The sequence below is a fragment of the Canis aureus genome, chromosome 24 (assembly GCF_053574225.1).
Source record: "Canis aureus isolate CA01 chromosome 24, VMU_Caureus_v.1.0, whole genome shotgun sequence".
NCBI classification, from domain to species: Eukaryota; Metazoa; Chordata; class Mammalia; order Carnivora; family Canidae; genus Canis; species Canis aureus.
The window spans coordinates 16,194,961-16,212,964 of NC_135634.1; the positions used below are offsets into that span (position 1 = coordinate 16,194,961).

The 18,004-nt window shown below is 43.0% G+C and overlaps 1 protein-coding gene across 3 annotated transcripts in view; it reads left to right on the forward strand.

Moving 5' to 3' along the window:
• The window catches only part of SACS (sacsin molecular chaperone), an 89,925-nt gene that overhangs the window by 30,666 nt on the left and 41,255 nt on the right, over positions 1 to 18,004 (forward strand). For 2 of the 3 annotated variants that reach the window (XM_077868391.1, XM_077868393.1), the window contains exons 3-5: positions 11,745 to 11,895; positions 16,020 to 16,107; positions 17,057 to 17,142. In XM_077868391.1, coding sequence (XP_077724517.1) covers positions 11,745 to 11,895; positions 16,020 to 16,107; positions 17,057 to 17,142 — 325 coding nt within the window. Of the gene's footprint in view, positions 1 to 11,505; positions 11,643 to 11,744; positions 11,896 to 16,019; positions 16,108 to 17,056; positions 17,143 to 18,004 lie in introns of those variants that run through there. The other variant, XM_077868392.1, reaches the window with a different exon arrangement.

Consider the following 18,004-nt stretch of genomic DNA (forward strand, 5'->3'; position numbering starts at 1 on the left):
GCTGGAAACCAAGATTGGAACAAGCTGGGAGGGATATGGACCTCAGGTATCAGCATGGAGTCCAGGATGCCAGCAGAGTGAGCATGCATCCATTCATGCATTCAACAGTATTTCTTGAGTACCTGTGGCATGCCAGACCCCATCCCATGCTGGGAAGAGAGCAGTGAACTCAACAGACAGTGGCTTTGCTCTCATGGAGTAGAGCTAGATGTTGTACAAATAAGTAACCAAGTATGTATCAGATGGTCATAGGTTCTATTAGAGAGGGATTAGGTAATTTAAAGGGGGGGGCACATTGGGAATGTTGCTGTTTTACAGGGTGGTTGGGAAGGCCTCCTGAGAAAGATGACGTTTGACATGTATGCAGACATAATGGAGGTGAGAGAGTGAAAAATGCCATCTGGATTAAGATCATGCCAAACGGGGAACAGCAAGTGCAAAGACCCTGAGCCAGGGGAATGTGTTTTGATGTTCAGGACTGAAGGGTGCCAAGCGTAGCTGTGGTAGAATGAGCTAGAGGGAGGTGAGGCAGGGACCAGGGAGCCAATGATTGAGGAGGATATAAGCCCTGGGACACAGGGCATTTGACCACTGATGCCTTATATGCTAAGGACCCTGACTTTTCCTCTGAGTGACATGGGAAGCCATTGGTACAGGAATTTGCATCTTTGGCTCATCATTTTTTCTTGATTTTGCCCCTGTTTTCTGTAGCCACCCTTGCCTTCCCCAAGACCCTGACAGTCACCTGCACTCCTCTTTCATGTTTCTATTACAGTGGGTCACCACTTCATTTCACATGCAATCAGATACTGCTCTCAAAATCGTCAAAACAGAATTGTTTGTGAGCAGTTGTTTCTAGAAGAGCCTACGAGAGGGAAGAAGAGATGGGAATGGTACTGGCCCGAGAAGTCGGGTCGTGGGAGGGCACAGGGAGGTAGAGAAGGAAGTGTGGGGATGCCGTAAGCATAAAGAGAAAGCCAGTGGGACACCAACAAGCCTGACGGAGGAGAAATACTTACCATGTTCTTTCAAGGTCTGAGAGACTCCGATGGAAGTGATGCAGGGGGCTTATCAAACATGGCAAGGTCAGTAACTCAGGAGTAAGGAAGAGAACAAGGCCAAAGGGAAGAAGGCTCTAGAGATAAGCATGGAGACGTGTGGCTTTTTCTCCTAGCTGAGATAAAAGTGTTACTAATGATACCATCTAGCATCCGGTTCTGCCTGGATGTTGTGGGTCTGGGTGCTCCCTGCCACCTCTCTCACCCCATTGCTGTGCATATCCTGCCATAATTGCACAGGGCCTTTTAGGATGTGCAGATGAGCGGGAATGGGGAAATGTCCTCATTTAATTTGTGCAGAATGTCTCCAGGCACAGACAGTTGAAAATCCCGCTCCCATTAGTAATAATAGTTTATTATAATTCAGATGCATAAAGACTCATAGTGTGTTAAAAGACAGTTGCCTTCTACATGCCCAAACATACATGCTCATGATAGTACACACTAACCTGGTGCACACACCAGCGGCTTGTAGAGATATAAACAAAAATGGAGGGTTTCCCCTTAAGGCAATAGTACTCATTGAATGAATTTTTAAAAAAAATTTATTTATTCATGGGAGGCACACACAGAGAGAGAGGCAGAGACATAGGGAGAGGGAGAAGCAGGCTCCATGCAGGGAGCCCGACGTGGGACTTGATCCTGGATCCTGGGATCACAACCTGAGCTGAAGGCAGGCGCCCAAACGCTGAGCCACCAAAGCGTCCCTTATTGAATGAATTTTAAACCAATATTAAACAAGATATTCATCGGTTGGAAGAATACCTCAATTAAATAGGTAGTTTAATTGACTTCATTTTCTTCAAATTTTTACTTAAATTCTAATTAGTTAACATATAGTGTAATATTGTTTTTGGGAGAAGAATCTAGTGATTCATCACTTACAGATAACACCCAGTGCTCATCGTAACAAGTGCCCTCTTTAATGCCCATCACTGTCTAGCCCATCCCCCCCACCTCCCTTCCATCAACCTTGTTTATTCTCTCTTGTTAAGAGTGTCTTATGGTTTGCTTCCCTCCCTTTTTTTCCCCCTTCCCATATGTTCACCTGTTTTTTTCTCAGATTCCGCATATGAGTGAAATCATATGGTATTTGTCTTTCTCCACCTGACTCATTTCATTTGGCATAATATAGTCTAGCTCTAACCATGTCATTGCAAATGGCAAGATTTCATTCTTTTTGATGGCTAAGTGATATTGCATTGCATGTGTACACACCACATCTTCTTGATCCTTTCATCAGTCAATGGACATTTGGGTTTTTTCCATAGTTTGGCAATGTTTGATAATGCTGCTATAAACATTGGAGCTTCTTTGAATCTATATTTTTGGATCCTTTGGATAAATACCTAGTAGTGCAGTTGCTGGATCACAGGGAACTTCTATTGTTAACATTTTGAGGAACCTCCATACTGTTCTCCAGAGTGGCTGCACTAGTCTGCATTCCCACCTGCAGAATGTGCAGAGGGATCCCCTTTCTCCACATCCTCACCAACTTTGACAGGTGTGAGGTGATATCTCATCATGGTTTTGATTTGTATTTCCCTGATGATGAGTGATGTTGAGCTTGTTTCCATGTGTCTGTTAGCCATCTGGATGTTTAACTGGGAAAAATGTCTAATTATGTCTTCTCCCCATTTCTTAACTGGATTATTTTATTTATTTTTTTTTGGCGGGTATTGAGTTTGATAAGTTCTTTATAGATTTTGGATGCTAACCCTTTATCAAATACATCATTTGCAAATATTTTCTCCCACTCTGTAGGCTGTTTAGTTTTGTTGATAGCTTTCTTCACTGTGTAGAAGATTTTTACCTTGATGAAGTCCCAATGGTTCATTGTTGCTTTTGTTTCCCTTTCCTCTGGCAATGGGTCTAGTAAAAAGTTGCTATGGCTCAGGTCAGAGAGGTTGCTGCCTGTGTTCTCCTCTAGGATTCTGATGGTTTCCTGTCTCACTTTTAGATCCGTTTTGAATTTAGGTATGGTATAAAAAAGTGGTCCAGTTTCATTTTTCTGCATGTGGCTGTTCAGTTATCTCAACACCATTTGTTGAAGAGACTATCTTATTTCCATTGGATATTCTTTGCTGTTTTGTTGAGGATTAGTTGACCATACAGCTGTGGGTCTGCTTTCTAGGTTTTCTATTCTTTTCCATTGATCTCTGTGTCTGTTCTTGATCATATGGTTCTTATCTTCTCTTTTATTAATGTGGTTGAGATATTCTATTTAGAAATTTGTAGTGGATAGAATACATAGGATTCTGATGAGTACTCTTTAAATTTTAAATACTTTAAGCAGAATTATAGTAATAAGGTGAGGTGAGTTAAGGAGAATGAACTAGACTAGCAAATTTTGTTTTTTATGGAGAAGAAATCTTATCCTTACAGTTCACCTTTGGGAAAGGGATATGTTTCCTCGATCACCAGCATCGTCCTAGGGCATCCTTCTGGGTGTTTTCTCACTTTGCGTATTTGGTTCCATTCTCAGATGACATTAAGATAAATAGCACCCCAGCCCATGTCATGCTCCATTCCTTGCCCACCATATTTCATCAGAGGACTTATTTCTGCTTTGCATATTATTTGTCTCTATTTATTTTCTGCCTCCCCATTATGAAAATATGAGCCTCATAGGAGCTAGGTGTTGTTTTGTTTAATTACTAATTCTGGTATACTGTGGTATCTGAACTTTGAATTAATGAATGCATAATTATATATATATATACATCTCACATATATATATTTGTTGATTCACATGTTATTCATATTTTTCTTCTCTTGGGCTTTATGAAAACACAATTTGAATTATTCTGATGGCTAGTGTGTATCTAAGGTAACAAAGTGCTAAAATAAAGTGCTTCCACCTTAATTTTAACAGTGATATTGTATACCAAATTGTTTGCAGACAGACCCTCTTTCATATATGTAATTACAAAGAGCCTCAGAGCATAAACTGTGAGGGAAACCCCTCCCCCCCTTAGCCTGAGTACAGAGAGAAGTTCGGTAGAGGTTATCTGGAGAGAGATGTTGCCAAGTGGACAGGATTAGAGGGGTTTACCTCCTTTACACCAAGCCTGGTGAACCACACAGAGAACTTGGAACTGGGGTGGAGGCCAGTTCAGGCCTGGGGCACAAGCACTCTGAGGCAGCAGGAGGGAGGTGACTGTGTTGGCATTGGCCTGCACTGCCTAAGCTTGCTGGGCAAGGGACGTGAGAGAATTTTCCATAGAACACATCTGAACTAAGTGCAAGAGCATCAGGTTGGGCTTCTTCAATAGAGTTGCTTGAGGTGGGGCGAGAACAACAAGTAGGGGGTGACGTGGAATTCTTTAAGGTTGTAGAAAGGGTCATGAGTGATTGCTCAGTGTAGAAATGCTTTTACCTCATAGCTGAGGTCCTCAGGGACAGGACTTTCCAGAGACTTCCGCAGGAGAAGTGGTGAGCTGACTTCACCTGCCAGACCTACAGGGCTCAAAGCCACCCAGCCAAGGAACCACCCATCCTCCTGCCTTTCCTGCCTCCACAGCTTTGGCCTGTGTGGGGTCGAACTGCAACTCTTTGGAGGAACAGGGAGAGAACAGAGACTGTCCCCACCCACTCCTGGAAAGCAGGCAGCCTTTGACTATAGGACTTTGTGTAGTGTGGTGATGGGAACATCAAGGAGAAGCTGACTTTTGTTGAATGTTTTGCCTGGACTTTATTCCAGTTAGAGAATTGAAACTATACTTTGTAACTTAAAGTGACCTCAGGACTGTCATTATATAAAAAAGAGCAGAAAAATCATAGGATTTACCCAAATCCCATCCCAAGGCAAAGAAAGATTACTTGCGTGAAATATTTCCCCCGAACTATTCTTTGGAAAAATTGTCTTGATATGTTACTAATCAGGCTTTAAAAAACTAATTAGGGTGCCTGGGTGGCTCAGTTGCTAAGTGTCTGCCATCAATTTGGGTCATAATCCCAGGGTCCTGGGATCAAGCCCTGCATCGGGCTCCCTACTCAGTGGGGAGTCTACTTCTCTCTCTACCTCTGTGATCTGTCTCATTCTCTCTCAAATAAATAAACGAAAATCTTTAGAAAAAAACCTAACTTGTTGCATTTTTTTCATTCTTTTTTTTTAAAGATTTTATTTATTTATTAATGAGACATACACACACACAGAGAGAGAGAGAGAGAGAAAGAGGCAGAGACACAGGCAGAGGGAGAAGCAGGGTCCATGCAGGGAGTCCGACATGGGGCTCCATCCTGGGTCTCTAGGATCAGGCCCTGGGCTGAAGGTGGCGCTAAACCGCTAAACCACCAAACCACCCAGGCCCACCCCTGTTGCATTGTTTTCTAATATTTCTGTGGACGCTTTAAAAATAAATTTTCCATGTATATGAGAGCAATATCATAGATAGTGTCCTAGGCTGATCAGACAGTCACTCAAAAATCCCTATCCTCTTGCTATAAACTTCTATTTTAGAGGCTTGGTTTTCCCTGCCTTCCTTGCGGCTCAGGGTGGCCAATGATACAGAAATAGAAGTCTGCTGGGAAAATTCTTGTTTTTCTGATAAAGCAGGTGGAACTGTTTTCTCCCCTTCCCCCTTCCTCTTACACTGAATACAGAGATATTAGAGGTTTCTTAGCCATTTTCTGACAAGGGGAGAAAGTCCTAAAACATTACTGAAATGCAAGTCTTGACATTGTCAAAGAATGGCATTCCTCCTGACTTCCTGACCTGTGGGAAAAACAAACCTTTATCAGTTTAACTACTGCTAGTCAGGTAATCAGAACCCAAAACCAAACCAAACCTTGTTGACTGATATTAGGAGTGAAGTTGCTATTTATCTGTATGCAACTTTAACTCTCAAACATCTTAGCAACATTTATTGAAGATTACTCTGTACTAGGCCCTTGAGATACAAAGAGAAATGCAAAGGTGTTCCCTTTGCAATGAATAAAAATTAATAATAGTTAAAAATGTGAGATGTGTAATACCAATGGTAAATATACAATGTACACATTAGATAGAATTGGCCCAGAAGAGTCAGGGAAAGCTGGGAGAGGTGGTCATTCTTGGAAAAGGACTTAGGAATTTATTTGATGGAAAGTGATGGGAAGGGGACTGCAAGTAGGTGAGGACAATGCGGGCAGGGTACACGGGGGGAGCTAGGCAATGTGAGGTGATTGTATTCTCTGAATATTATAGTTTAATATGAATAGTGCATGGGCTCTGGAGTTGGACTACAGATCCTGGCTCTCTTCCTGGCTCTCCCACTTAGAGCTCTGGAGCTACAAGTAAAATGTTTAGTTTCATTTTCCATATCTGAAAATTAAGATTTTATGTACTTCATGGGGTTGTTGGCAAGATCTGATGGGTTAAATCACATAAGGATTTTAGTCAGTGCCTGGCACAGTGTAAGTATTCTGTAAGGGTTACATATTATTATTATTATTATTAATTTTTTGGGGGGAGTTACATATTATTATAAGCTGGTCATGGAGACAGACCATGGGGTGGCCTCAGAAGAATCTGAGAAGGTTGACCAGGACTTGGTTGTGATGGGCCTTATAAATCATGCATAATAACTTGAACTTGATTCTATAATCATCAGGAAATTCTTGCAGGTTCTGGAGCATTGAGTCAACATGGGCTTCCTAGTTGTCAAATCCTACAGGCACTTTACCTATGTGAGACTTGGCACTCCTAATTCCTTTTTTGAAGGTTTTTACTTAATCTTACAGATACCATTTTTTAAAAATTTTGTTCCTTTTTTTTAAAAAATTTTTATTTATTTATGATAGTCACACACACACACACACAGAGGCAGAGACATAGGCAGAGGGAGAAGCAGGCTCCATGCACCGGGAGCCCGACGTGGGATTCAATCCTGGGTCTCCAGGATCGCGCCCTGGGCCAAAGGCAGGTGCCAAACCACTGCGCCACCCAGGGATCCCTGTTCCTGTTTTAAGTCTTGTCTTCTTCCAAGTCATCCTCACTCCTGCCACCTAAGGAATCTTTATAGAGTGTAATTATGATCGCCTGACCTGATTAAAATCTGAAAGTGCCACCTACATAACTCTGAATGTAGCATAAAGGATACTTCATGGCCATATTCCCACAAACTGCTCTAGGATCATATTTCCTGCACTTTTATATGTAAAATATAATCCTAATTTAATCCTACTCTCTGATCCTATCATATGGAGCTACTTGTAATCCCTCAGCTTTACTGCTATTTTTTTTTTTTTTACTCTATTTTTTTTGTAGGTGCTATTTGCTCTCCATGAGAGATTTTTTTTTTCCTCTTTCTGTTTGGCTTATGATTTTTACTCATTTTTTAGGATTTTACTGTCCTAAAGCATGCCCATGATATCCTCATCTTATTTTCAGGCTAAACAGCCTTGTGCTGACTCATTAAACAAAGGAATAATGACTTGTCATTCTTTTGTCTTTATATAACTGGCAAACATTCTCCAGAAGGACTAATTTATTGTTTCCCTCTGATCAGAGACATGCTATTAGGCACATTCCATTTCATAAAATCATGAAGTGTTGTTTCAGGGGAAATTAACTCTCAGCCTTGCACTATGCTTCCAAACTGCTGTCGATGTGGTGGGAATGAACTAGAATAAAGGAAGCCCAGTTACTATTTAAGACTTTTTCATTCGATTGGACTGGTGTTTTGGTTGTTACCCTGGGTAGGGTTTTCAATTACTAAGGTGAGTCATTTGAAGGACTGAATGAGACTGGAGAATTTTTATGATCTAGGAGTGATAGGGAGGCTAGGGCTCAGCTGGCTCTGTCATCCAGGGCAAGGGAAAGAAAGAAGCACCAGGGAAAATTAAAACATGGCTCATGAGAAGAAATTACATCGTTTTCTGCTGTTGTCCTGCTGAGTCTGGCTTGTGCAATAAAATGATCTTATTTTGCTCATCTCTACAACTGAAATAGGCTCAAAGGGTGGTCCCATGACTTCTTGTTTTTTAGAGTCTGGACTCATTCATTCTAAAAGAAGAAACTAAAGTTTTGGCTTCTTGCTGTTCTGCATTTTATAACATGCTCCTACAGAAGAGGTTAAGGCTCAGCTACACGTTGATTAGAATACATCACTTTTGCAAATTTCTTTCTCATCTTAAACAGTGGTAAAAGTTCATGAACAAAGATATTTATTGGTCTGTGCACTTCCGAAAAATTAAAATACCCCCGCAAGTATCAGTAGGGTTGAGTAGCCTAAGACATTTCTTCTCAGTGGAAAATTAGGCAGTTATTAGAAATACAATTTATTCAGTGAGAAAAATGTTGAAAAAATGTCTATGTACTGTAGTTGAAAAGATACTATGTACCTGTAGTATTATTATAATCTCATAAAAAACCCTTAAATTAATGGCAATGGATAAAAATGTTGTTTGTATTGGGGTGTTAGAATTATGTATAATGTTTGAGCTCCTACCTACTTTTCTGTATTTTCCAGATATTTAGTCTTTTTTCCTCCCTTTCTTTCAGCCCCCACTTCCTTTATTTAATTCTTCCCTTGCATGCTTCCTTTTTTCCTTCCTTTAATCTTTCCTTCCTTTCCTCATAGTTATTGAGCACCTATTCTGTATTAGAACTGTGTTCAGGCTCTGGGAAGCCATCAGCAAACAGCAAAGACATCAATTTCAACTTTGATTTTGCAGTGGGATGATGGGTCGGGAGGAGAGAAGTTGAGGAGGGGCAACCCAGGGAGGAGGGAATGATACCCAATCCAGGTCAAAGGTGATGGGTACAGGGGCTGCAATGATTGCTCCGTCCCCCTTTTTTCTTGAACGACCTCATTCTGGATAACTTTATTTTCCTGTGTTTCATCCTGTCCTCTTTTCACATGTCAGTTCTTAGAAAGGAGTTCTATGGCCATCTCAGCTTTTCCTCTCTTATCTTATCCTGCCCCAGCTTCCTCTCTCCACTTTTAAATAGTACTTATCCCTACTTGGCTGACATCATAGGATGAATTTATATATTGTCTATTTGTTTATTGTTGTCTTCCGGATTCCCTAGAGTGCAAGCATGAGATGGGGACTTTGCTTTGTTGTCATTTAGAAATGTATCCTTCTAGGGAATAGGAGAGGTTTAGTAAATAGTATCTGAATGACTAAACAAATGATTTCCAAATCTATCTTTTTTTTAAAATATTTTATTTATTTATTCATAGAGACACAGAGAGAGAATGAGAGGGAGAAGCAGGCTCCATGCAGAGAGCCCGACATGGGACTCGATCCAGGGTCTCCAGGATCATGCCCTGGGCTGCAGGCGGCGCTAAACCGCTGCGCCACCGGGCTGCCCCCAAATCTATCTTTAGCCTTGACATCTCTTTTGAATTCCAGATTTACTTGCATTTCCCATGCAGAATAATCCTTTATTTTTTAAGATTTTATTTATTTATTCATGAGAGACACAGAGAAAGAGAGGCAGAGACACAGGCAGAGGGAGAAGCAGGCTGCTCGTGGGGAGCCTGATGCAAGACTGAATCCCAGGACCCCGGGATCACGATCTGAGCCACCTAGGTGCCCCTGCCTCACTACTTGTGAAATCCTCTCCATCAGGATCATTCCTTTCTCTTATGGCTTCACCTCTGCACCACATCATGTTTGCCTGGCCCCCTAGGAGAGAGCATAAGGAAAGCAGGTGGACTTGGAGGTTATTGAAGGATTTAGGTGTGGAGGATCTCTCCTGGCGGAGTTGTGCTGTGCCATGTCAGAAGAGTGAGAGCTCATTCTTTCTACCTGCTGATATTGTAATGCATTTGCATGTATAGTCTTGTCTGATTGAAAAAGTAAATATTCGTCCATTAGGGTTTTCTGGCCTGATCTTATATTGAATTAGCTATTCTCTAATTGATTGTGCCAAGTGGGGAAAGAGCTGCAATGATCTACAGACTTTCCCTTCTAAATACTGTTATAGGAGGGATGGAATAGATGTATAGGTACTCTATTACTACTGATATCAACTTCTAAGTAATATTTTTTATGGAGGGGGGAGTAATAATTGAAAAAAAACAGCAATTAATATCATTTTTTGGGCTAACACCAAAATTAAGTCTATTCCAGGTATTTAAGCAAGAAACACAAGTTTACTTGTTCAGGACATAGCCTTTGAATTTTATTAATAGATGTTGCCCCCCCCCCCTTCTTGCAATGCTTCTCATCTATACCTATGAGAAATCAGAGGAAAAGACATTTTCTGCAGCTTCATTCTGCAATGTGCACTTTTTTAAAAATTTTTATTTATTTATGATAGTCACACAGAGAGAGAGAGGCAGAGACATAGGCAGAGGGAGAAGCAGGCTCCATGCACCGGGAGCCCAATGTGGGATTCGATCCCGGGTCTCCAGGATCGCGCCCTGGGCCAAAGGCAGGCGCCAAACCGCTGTGCCACCCAGGGATCCTTGCAATGTGCACTTTTAAGTTACAAGGCAACGTTTGCTACTCTTGGGTGATGCCATCAACTTTAAGGCTCTGGTTTCTGATCTCAAAGAGCTTGCAGGCGTGATGGGAAAACACTGAGGCGACCACCGACAAAAGATAATGTTGCCCGAATAAGTTACGTGCATCTTAACATGTCACGGGATCTGTTCCTGTGTGTTCTTGTGTTCTCATCTATTACTTTCTTACTGGCTCTCCTTCCTCTGGCAAACTGAACCACTCACTGATCCTACTTCTGTCCTTTAAAAACAAACGGGAGACCGTGAAAGACACTTGTGTTCTGCAATCCCCACGTTTCCCCGCTGTGCCTACCTAAGAAGTCACCATAAATCTTATTTGGAGATGTTTCCAGGGATTGAAAGGCATCAGAGGCGAAGGAGACGTAGGCCCTAGGAATGTCCAGCTCTGCCTTTCACGGTACTGTTGAGGTCCGCCGGGGAAAATACACGTCTTCTCTGTGTGTGTGTGTTCTGCATATACAATTAAGTGTTTCAGGTCCTCCTGGGCCCCGCCCCGCGCGCTTGCAGACCGGCGCGCCAGCCTGCAGACGCGGGCGGGGGCGGGGCCCGCGGGAGGGGCGGGGTCTGCTGACGCGGGCGGGGGCGTGGCCCGCGGGCGGGACGTGGCCTGCAGACGCGGGCGGGGGCGTGGCCCGCGGGCGGGGCGGGGTCTGCTGACGCGGGCGGGGGCGTGGCCCGCGGGAGGGGCGGGGTCTGCTGACGCGGGCGGGGGCGTGGCCCGCGGGCGGGGCGGGGTCTGCTGACGCGGGCGGGGGCGTGGCCCGCGGGCGGGGCGGGGCCTGCTGACGCGGGTGGGGCGGGGCGGGTGGACCGCGCGGCTAACGGTCCCGGCGGGCGCGTGCCCGCGGGCGGCGCCTCCAGGGGCTCCGCTGGCTGGGAGCGCGCCGCCGCTGCTCGCCCTGGCCCCGCCCCGCCCCGCCCCGCCCCGCGGCCGCGGCTTCCTCTCGCGTTTCCAGCCCGGCCCGTGCCGCGGCTCGCGGGGCTGTGGCTGAGCCCGGCCGGGGCGGCGCCCGCCTGCGCCATGAGGATCCCGCGCTGCCGGCCCGCGCCGGGGCTCTGGGTGCGGCGGCGGCGGCCGTGAGCGGGCGCGGCGCTGGGCGAGGACGCAGGCGATGGGGGACCGGTAACGCTGCCGGGGCGGGGGCGGGGGCGGGCCGGGCCGGGCCGGGCCGGGGCGCTCGGCCCCACGTGGCCCCCTCTGAAGGTTCCTTTGCCTCTCGCGCAGGTGGCTGCGGGTGACCGTCCTCCCCGGCTGCGTGGGCTGCAGGACCGTGGCGGCTCGGGCGTCCTGGACCGTGCGCGACCTCAAGGAGCGCATCCTGGCGGAGACGGGCTTCCCGGCGTCGGAGCAGCGGCTGTGGCTGGGCGGCAGGGAGGTAGGGCCGCCGGCCGCCGTCCGTGCTCGGGCTTGCAGCGCGGCCCCTCGCTCTCCGCAGGCTCCCGGCCCGGGGACTGAACGGGCTCCATCCGGTGCCGCGGGAGGCAGACGCTCCTGCAGTGCTCACCCTGGGGGTGATGCTCGGGAAGCAACAGGAGCATCACCGTTGGTTGTAACTCACCATTCCAGCGTTTGTGGCCCCCTGCCCGCCCCCTGCCCGCCCTTTTGTCTGAATCTTCACTTCCTGAAATGAAGATACTTTTTCTGATGGGCGTTACAGCCGAGAGGGTTTTCGTTGTTGTTGTTTACTTGTCTTGAAGCGACTTAGCCATTGCTCTTTTTTTTTTTTTTTCCCCCTGATTGTGTCGTACGTTTCGCTGGGATTAATTTCAGCTTTAATGTCTTAGAGGTTTCCCCTTAGTTTTGAATCACAGACATGTAGGGTTGAAAGGATCTTCAGACTATATTATAGAAGCTATTATTTTGAGGAGTGCATTCCCATGAAAACGTCTGAGCTGAAAACGAATGAGATCAAAACCTCGGAAGATGGGAGTATTTCATATTGTCCTATATATTTTTAAGATGACTGAAAAAACAAATTTTCTCAAAGGAGGAGTTAAATGGGGGCATTTTACCGAAAATTAACATACTCCGCATTTTCTGAAAAGTAGCTTACTCTTTTATCTGAATAAATTTCTTCACTTCTAATGTGCTGAAAGATCATTTCCAGTATTTAAAGGAGGTAAACATGTTAAGTATATATGGAACACTGAGCCATGCAGAATGACGTTTCAGGTGTTGGATTTATACCCACTACAAACTGATGAAGTACTTGATCCCTGTGACTTTTAATCCCTCAGTGTAATCCTGACCTTCTATGTACCTGGGTCCACACCATGGGCTCTTGAGCACTTAGACACAGGTTTCTAGATAAACTGCTCTTCTGTTCCTCCACAGCTCAACCCTCCTTGCCAGCTTCCCCAGGTGTTTGGTGGCATGCAGACAGTGACTTGATTGAAGACTGTGGACAGAATTGAGGAGCAAAACTTGTCATCCTTACCTCTTTTTCTGGGCCCCCCTCTGTCTCTTTGCCTTGCTGTGTCTACTCTTCTGGTTCTGTACCCCCTTTTTTAGTTACTCCTCTGGGTCTACTCTGTCATCCTGTCCCTTAACATGTGGTCATACTGTCAGGCTTCTTTGTGGCTGGGTCGTCATCAGAAGTGTTTTTGGAGATGTCTGTGCAGAGCATTGATAGTGGATGGTGAATGTGGCTGTGGTGCATCAAGTGTTTCAGACTGAGTGGGGGTGGGTGGGTCGAGGTCTGGTTAGGACACTTGTGCTGTCTTGAGCTAGGGATGTTCTAGACTCTTGACTATAGAGGGGAAACCGAAAGGAAAGAATGTATGGGAGACTTTATAAAAGGTATGCTGGTTGCAGTTTGGCACCAGATGGATGTGCACATGTGTGCGTGTGTGCAGTGTAGTGGGGGTAGATGTAGAGTAAGACAAGAGGGTCTTGCCAATGTTGTTCACAAGCCTTGAGTCAGACCCAGAGATAATGGAATTCTAAATATGTCAGGGTGGGCAGGACACAGAAACTGTTGACGGCTCCTTGTCAACTCACTGGTTTTGGTTGGTATTGGACAGAGTAAGCAGAAGGCGCTTACTCAGCCCTCTGTCTTTCTGGGTCACCTATGCTCCTCCTTCTCCTTGTCTCTCTTTTGCTTTCCCTGGCCTAGAAGTGGAATTTGTAAGTTCTTCACTGTACCTCTGGTCTCATGAAGAGACTGAGCTATTAGTGATAGCTGTGCATTTTCCTGATCCAAATGTGGTCGAACCTCAAAGCAGGAGGTTTGAAGTATTACTTAACTTCCTGTCTCTTAATTGATCAAAAATGTCCTTTCTGTCAACTCTGGAACCTTAGGACCTCCTTGTGCCCTTGACCCCTGAACAAGGGAAGAAGTGTCAGGGTGGGGGTGGAGGGGATCCAGTTGTAATTAATATTGTATTGTTCGCTTAGTAAATTGGAAAGACTTATTGTTTCATAGTAAATGAAAATGAGCATCTCTGAGGTTTTTGAGGGAGGTTAAGGCTGGCATGGACAGAGATCCAGATGTTCAAATCCTTTAATAATCACTCTGTTTTAAAACAAATGTACAGATACTTAAATGGGTAACTTTTAAGATTTCATTGCTTCTGGAGATGAATAGGACTGTGTTACTTTGCTTGGTTGGAGTGATTTAGGTTCTGGGAAGGAGAGAGGCCCTAGCAAAATCCCTGAATCTTGGCAGACTCAGGAGGAGAAAGCTGATAGCACTGCTGAGGTCAGTTATCTGTGCTGCTTGATTTCTCTTTGGGAGAATCACTTCCCTATACATAGGCCGCTGATCACCGTCCACCAAAAGCATTCATTGACTCACATAGCCAGTTCTCTTTTTACTAACATGATTCTACTCTGTGTCTTCTTCCCTTTCAAGTCGTCTTTAAGACCTGAAGGCTACTTCCTGCATTAAAATTTCCTTCCATCCTGCCTTTCTTCATTCAGATGTACCTTAGCTATTACTAAATTGGACTAGTAATACTTGGCTTATGCATGGCTATCTTTTAGTAATTAATCAGTTAACTAACAGAATGAACCAAGATGACATCCAACTGGACACTGGGAACACTTGATAGTTTATATTTACCTCTGTGCTTCTTGTCCCCAGCCCGTGTGCCTGTTTCTTTTCCTGTAGCCCTTAGTGTTTATTATTCTGTTACCTGTTTTTGTAGTCTTTTTAATAGTTTTCCTAAGTGTGTGTATATATGTGTATACATAATATACACCTGTGTGCATATATATCCACATATGTGTATGTGTATGTCTATAACCTAAATATATAACCTGCATGTTATACTGTTTACTTTTAGTTATTTATGAACTTTATAAGAAGCTTGTTATTCCATATGTAGTAAACCTAGAATTAGCTTTTTTTCACTCAATATTATGTTATGAATATTCACCCAAAGTTATGTGTAGTGTAGTTAGTCCATTTTTCATTACTGTTTGATATTCTACTCTATTAATATGTTCCAGAATTAGGGTTGCTGCTAAAAGTTTGGTGGTTAACAACACAAAGTAATTACTGTACTTTTCAGGGTTTTTTTCAGACTTGCTTTAAGATTCAATGGGAATATGCATATGAAAGTGCTTTATAAGCTGGAAACTATAACAAAGTGCTCAGATTTGTATTTTAGAGATGGGGACTAGAATGAAGATGATACACAGAAAAAAGGAGACATAAAAAATGCAAGAAATACTGGGAGTCTGAGCATTGGAAATGGAGGAAGAGCAAGTCAGGTCTGAGAGAAATTGGGGATAGGCATGCTAGACCCTGGAGGGTAACTGGACATGTGGTTTGCAGAGAGAGAGAACTTCTCCCCACCTGTTCCCTCTAAAGTGAAAAGGTAGAAGGTACCACTGTTAACTGAGATACAGAGTAAAAGATGAGAGGTAAGGGTTTGGAAGGAAATGCAGTGAGGCCACTTTTGACAGGTTGAGCTTTAGCAACCTGGAGGGATGGATATCAGTGTGGGGTGGGTGGCAGACCCTTGGAGATTTTGAATGTTTGATAGGGTGAATGATGTCATTCACACACACCCTGTTGAGGAGTGTAAGTTATGAAGGCGATTCTGCAGCTGAACTTTTGAGTAATGTTTTGCAGACCGTTGACCTGTAAGAGACCGTTCCGTAGTAGCATGTGAGTGACCACTGGGGAGACAGTTGATCTGGCTTTGGCTCTGCCTGGGACACTTTGGAAATGGAAAAGAATGATGTTGATGAGCCTGGTTCATCATACAAATTTTAAGTTATTTTAAAGCAGATCTTTATTTGTAATTATTTAAGGAAAAGATCCTTTAGGTTTAAGTTAAAATCCTATAGGTTAAGAAAAATCCTTTAAGTTAAATAAGATGTTTGACTAAATTTCCGTCCTTTGAAATACTCACTTCTGCAGAGCAACTTCTTTCCTGATAAGTACAGTTAAGCATTATTTCTTAAGTGTAAAACAAAATTGAGATAGTTTTGAATGTACTGTTTTAGGACCAATATTACTTTTCATACATGTTTTTTTCTTTTTTTCAGTTATCTGACTGGATCAAGATTGGAGATCTGACTTTAAAAAATCGTCATCTTTTTGTAAACCTTCAATCAAGAGGCTTGAAAGGGGGAGGTATTACATTGACTTTACCAGGAGCACATGCCATTTTTAGTTGCATAAAGATTATGTTTTAAAAGTGAATGAAAATATATTCCACGGGAGGTGATGAGGGGGTATCAGAGCTGGAGTAAAAAGGGTGGATGGAACTAGTGAATTATAAGAATGCATGGAGTATCACATCCTGTGGTGCAGAGTCCTACTGGGGCTTGGTCCTGGTGGCTGCTGTGCCAGAATGATGCAGATGAATTTGTAGTGATGATTTCATTATTTTAAGCACAGAGTTTTTTTTTTTTTTTTAATGATACGGAGTTGGGTTTTTTTTGTTTTGTTTTGTTTTTTGTTTTGTTTTTTTCTGTGCATCTGAAAAGTTGACTTTTCTTTCCCCATCCTCTCTGTACTTTCCTATCACCAGCTATCTGGAGGCAACCTGATCAGTCAGTTCTAAGAATCTCTGTTAGGAAATGCTTAAATGTATTTGAACTAGACAGCCACTGGGACAGTGACTATGGCGATCTCAGAACAATCAGAGAACATTGGTTGAATTTGAGAATATTAACAATGCCATAATAGACACCTATCTCTGGCTCATTGTTTAGTGGCAAAGTACACAAAATATGCCATTTACTTCATTTGCTTTGGAAAATGGCAACAATCCCTGCCCTCCCCATGCTCTTTATTTTTGAATTACTAATCTTTTGTGATATATAGTCTATGGACTATATAGACTTTGAACTTTTTTAAAACTGGAATTTTATAGCTCAGTTAAAAATCTTGAGATTCAGTAAATTGAGTCTGCTGTGCTTTCTACTGAATCTGTTTAGTCAGGTAGATTTTTGTACCTGAGTGCTGCAGTATAAAATGTATGTAGTCATCACTTGTATAATTTTACTATGTCTTGGAACCAAATAACACGTTGGATTTTTTTTTCTAAGTAATTTTTTAAATGTGTCCTATATTTTAGGTCGATTTGGTCAGACAACTCCACCACTTGTTGACTTTCTCAAGGACATTTTAAGAAGATATCCAGAAGGAGGACAGATTCTTAAGGTAGGACATGTGTTGTGTGCCTTTACATGTGTGAATTTACTTTGATAAAAATGAGACAGATTAAAATGAATTGGAAGTTCTAGAAGTGTTTAACTTTTAAAAAATTGTGTCTAGATTTAAATAGCTGTATCTGTTTCCCTCTGTGCCTGCGTGTATATGCTGGATAGGATGGGTTGAGAATGCAGCCATTGTAAACACGGGAGGTTTCAGAGGCAGAGGAACTCACTAAGTCGCTGTGTGCTGTGAGCGAGCGAACACAGTGTTGCTCTAGGAACACTTTGTAATTTTATGTAAGTGTATAGTGTAAAGTTATAAACATTATGTGAAACATCATGCAGAGCCTGTAAAAACCAACCAGTTGACCAAATGAACAAAATAATGCAAGACTCACATGCAGAAATCATGAACACATTTGACCTCTGGTTTTAGAGGTTTGCTTTTTAGGAGAATTTATTTAATAGGGTAATGATTTTAGTTATATGTTTCTCTTTGCAATATATATTTTTTTAGTTTGAATATACTCCTCAAAAACTTAAAAAAGTCCAAAAAACTGAACAATCATAAAAGAAAGCAATAGAAGATATAGCAAAATCAGGTTTTGTGTTTAAGCTTAATGAGAAAGCTCCTCAGTTAATTGTCAAAGTAGATCAACTATCATGCATTTTTCTTCTTGTTAATTTTTGTAGTGTTTATTGCCTTTAATATCTTGGCCCTCATATTTTCTAGTTTGGATGCTAAGTTTTTAGAGTAAGGATTAGGCGTGTTTAATTGAATTTAAGTAGTCATGCTCTGATAGGCACTGATTGGGGGGCATTGCTCCATCATTCGTGATTTTATTTTTTTGGTTTTATTTTTATTAATT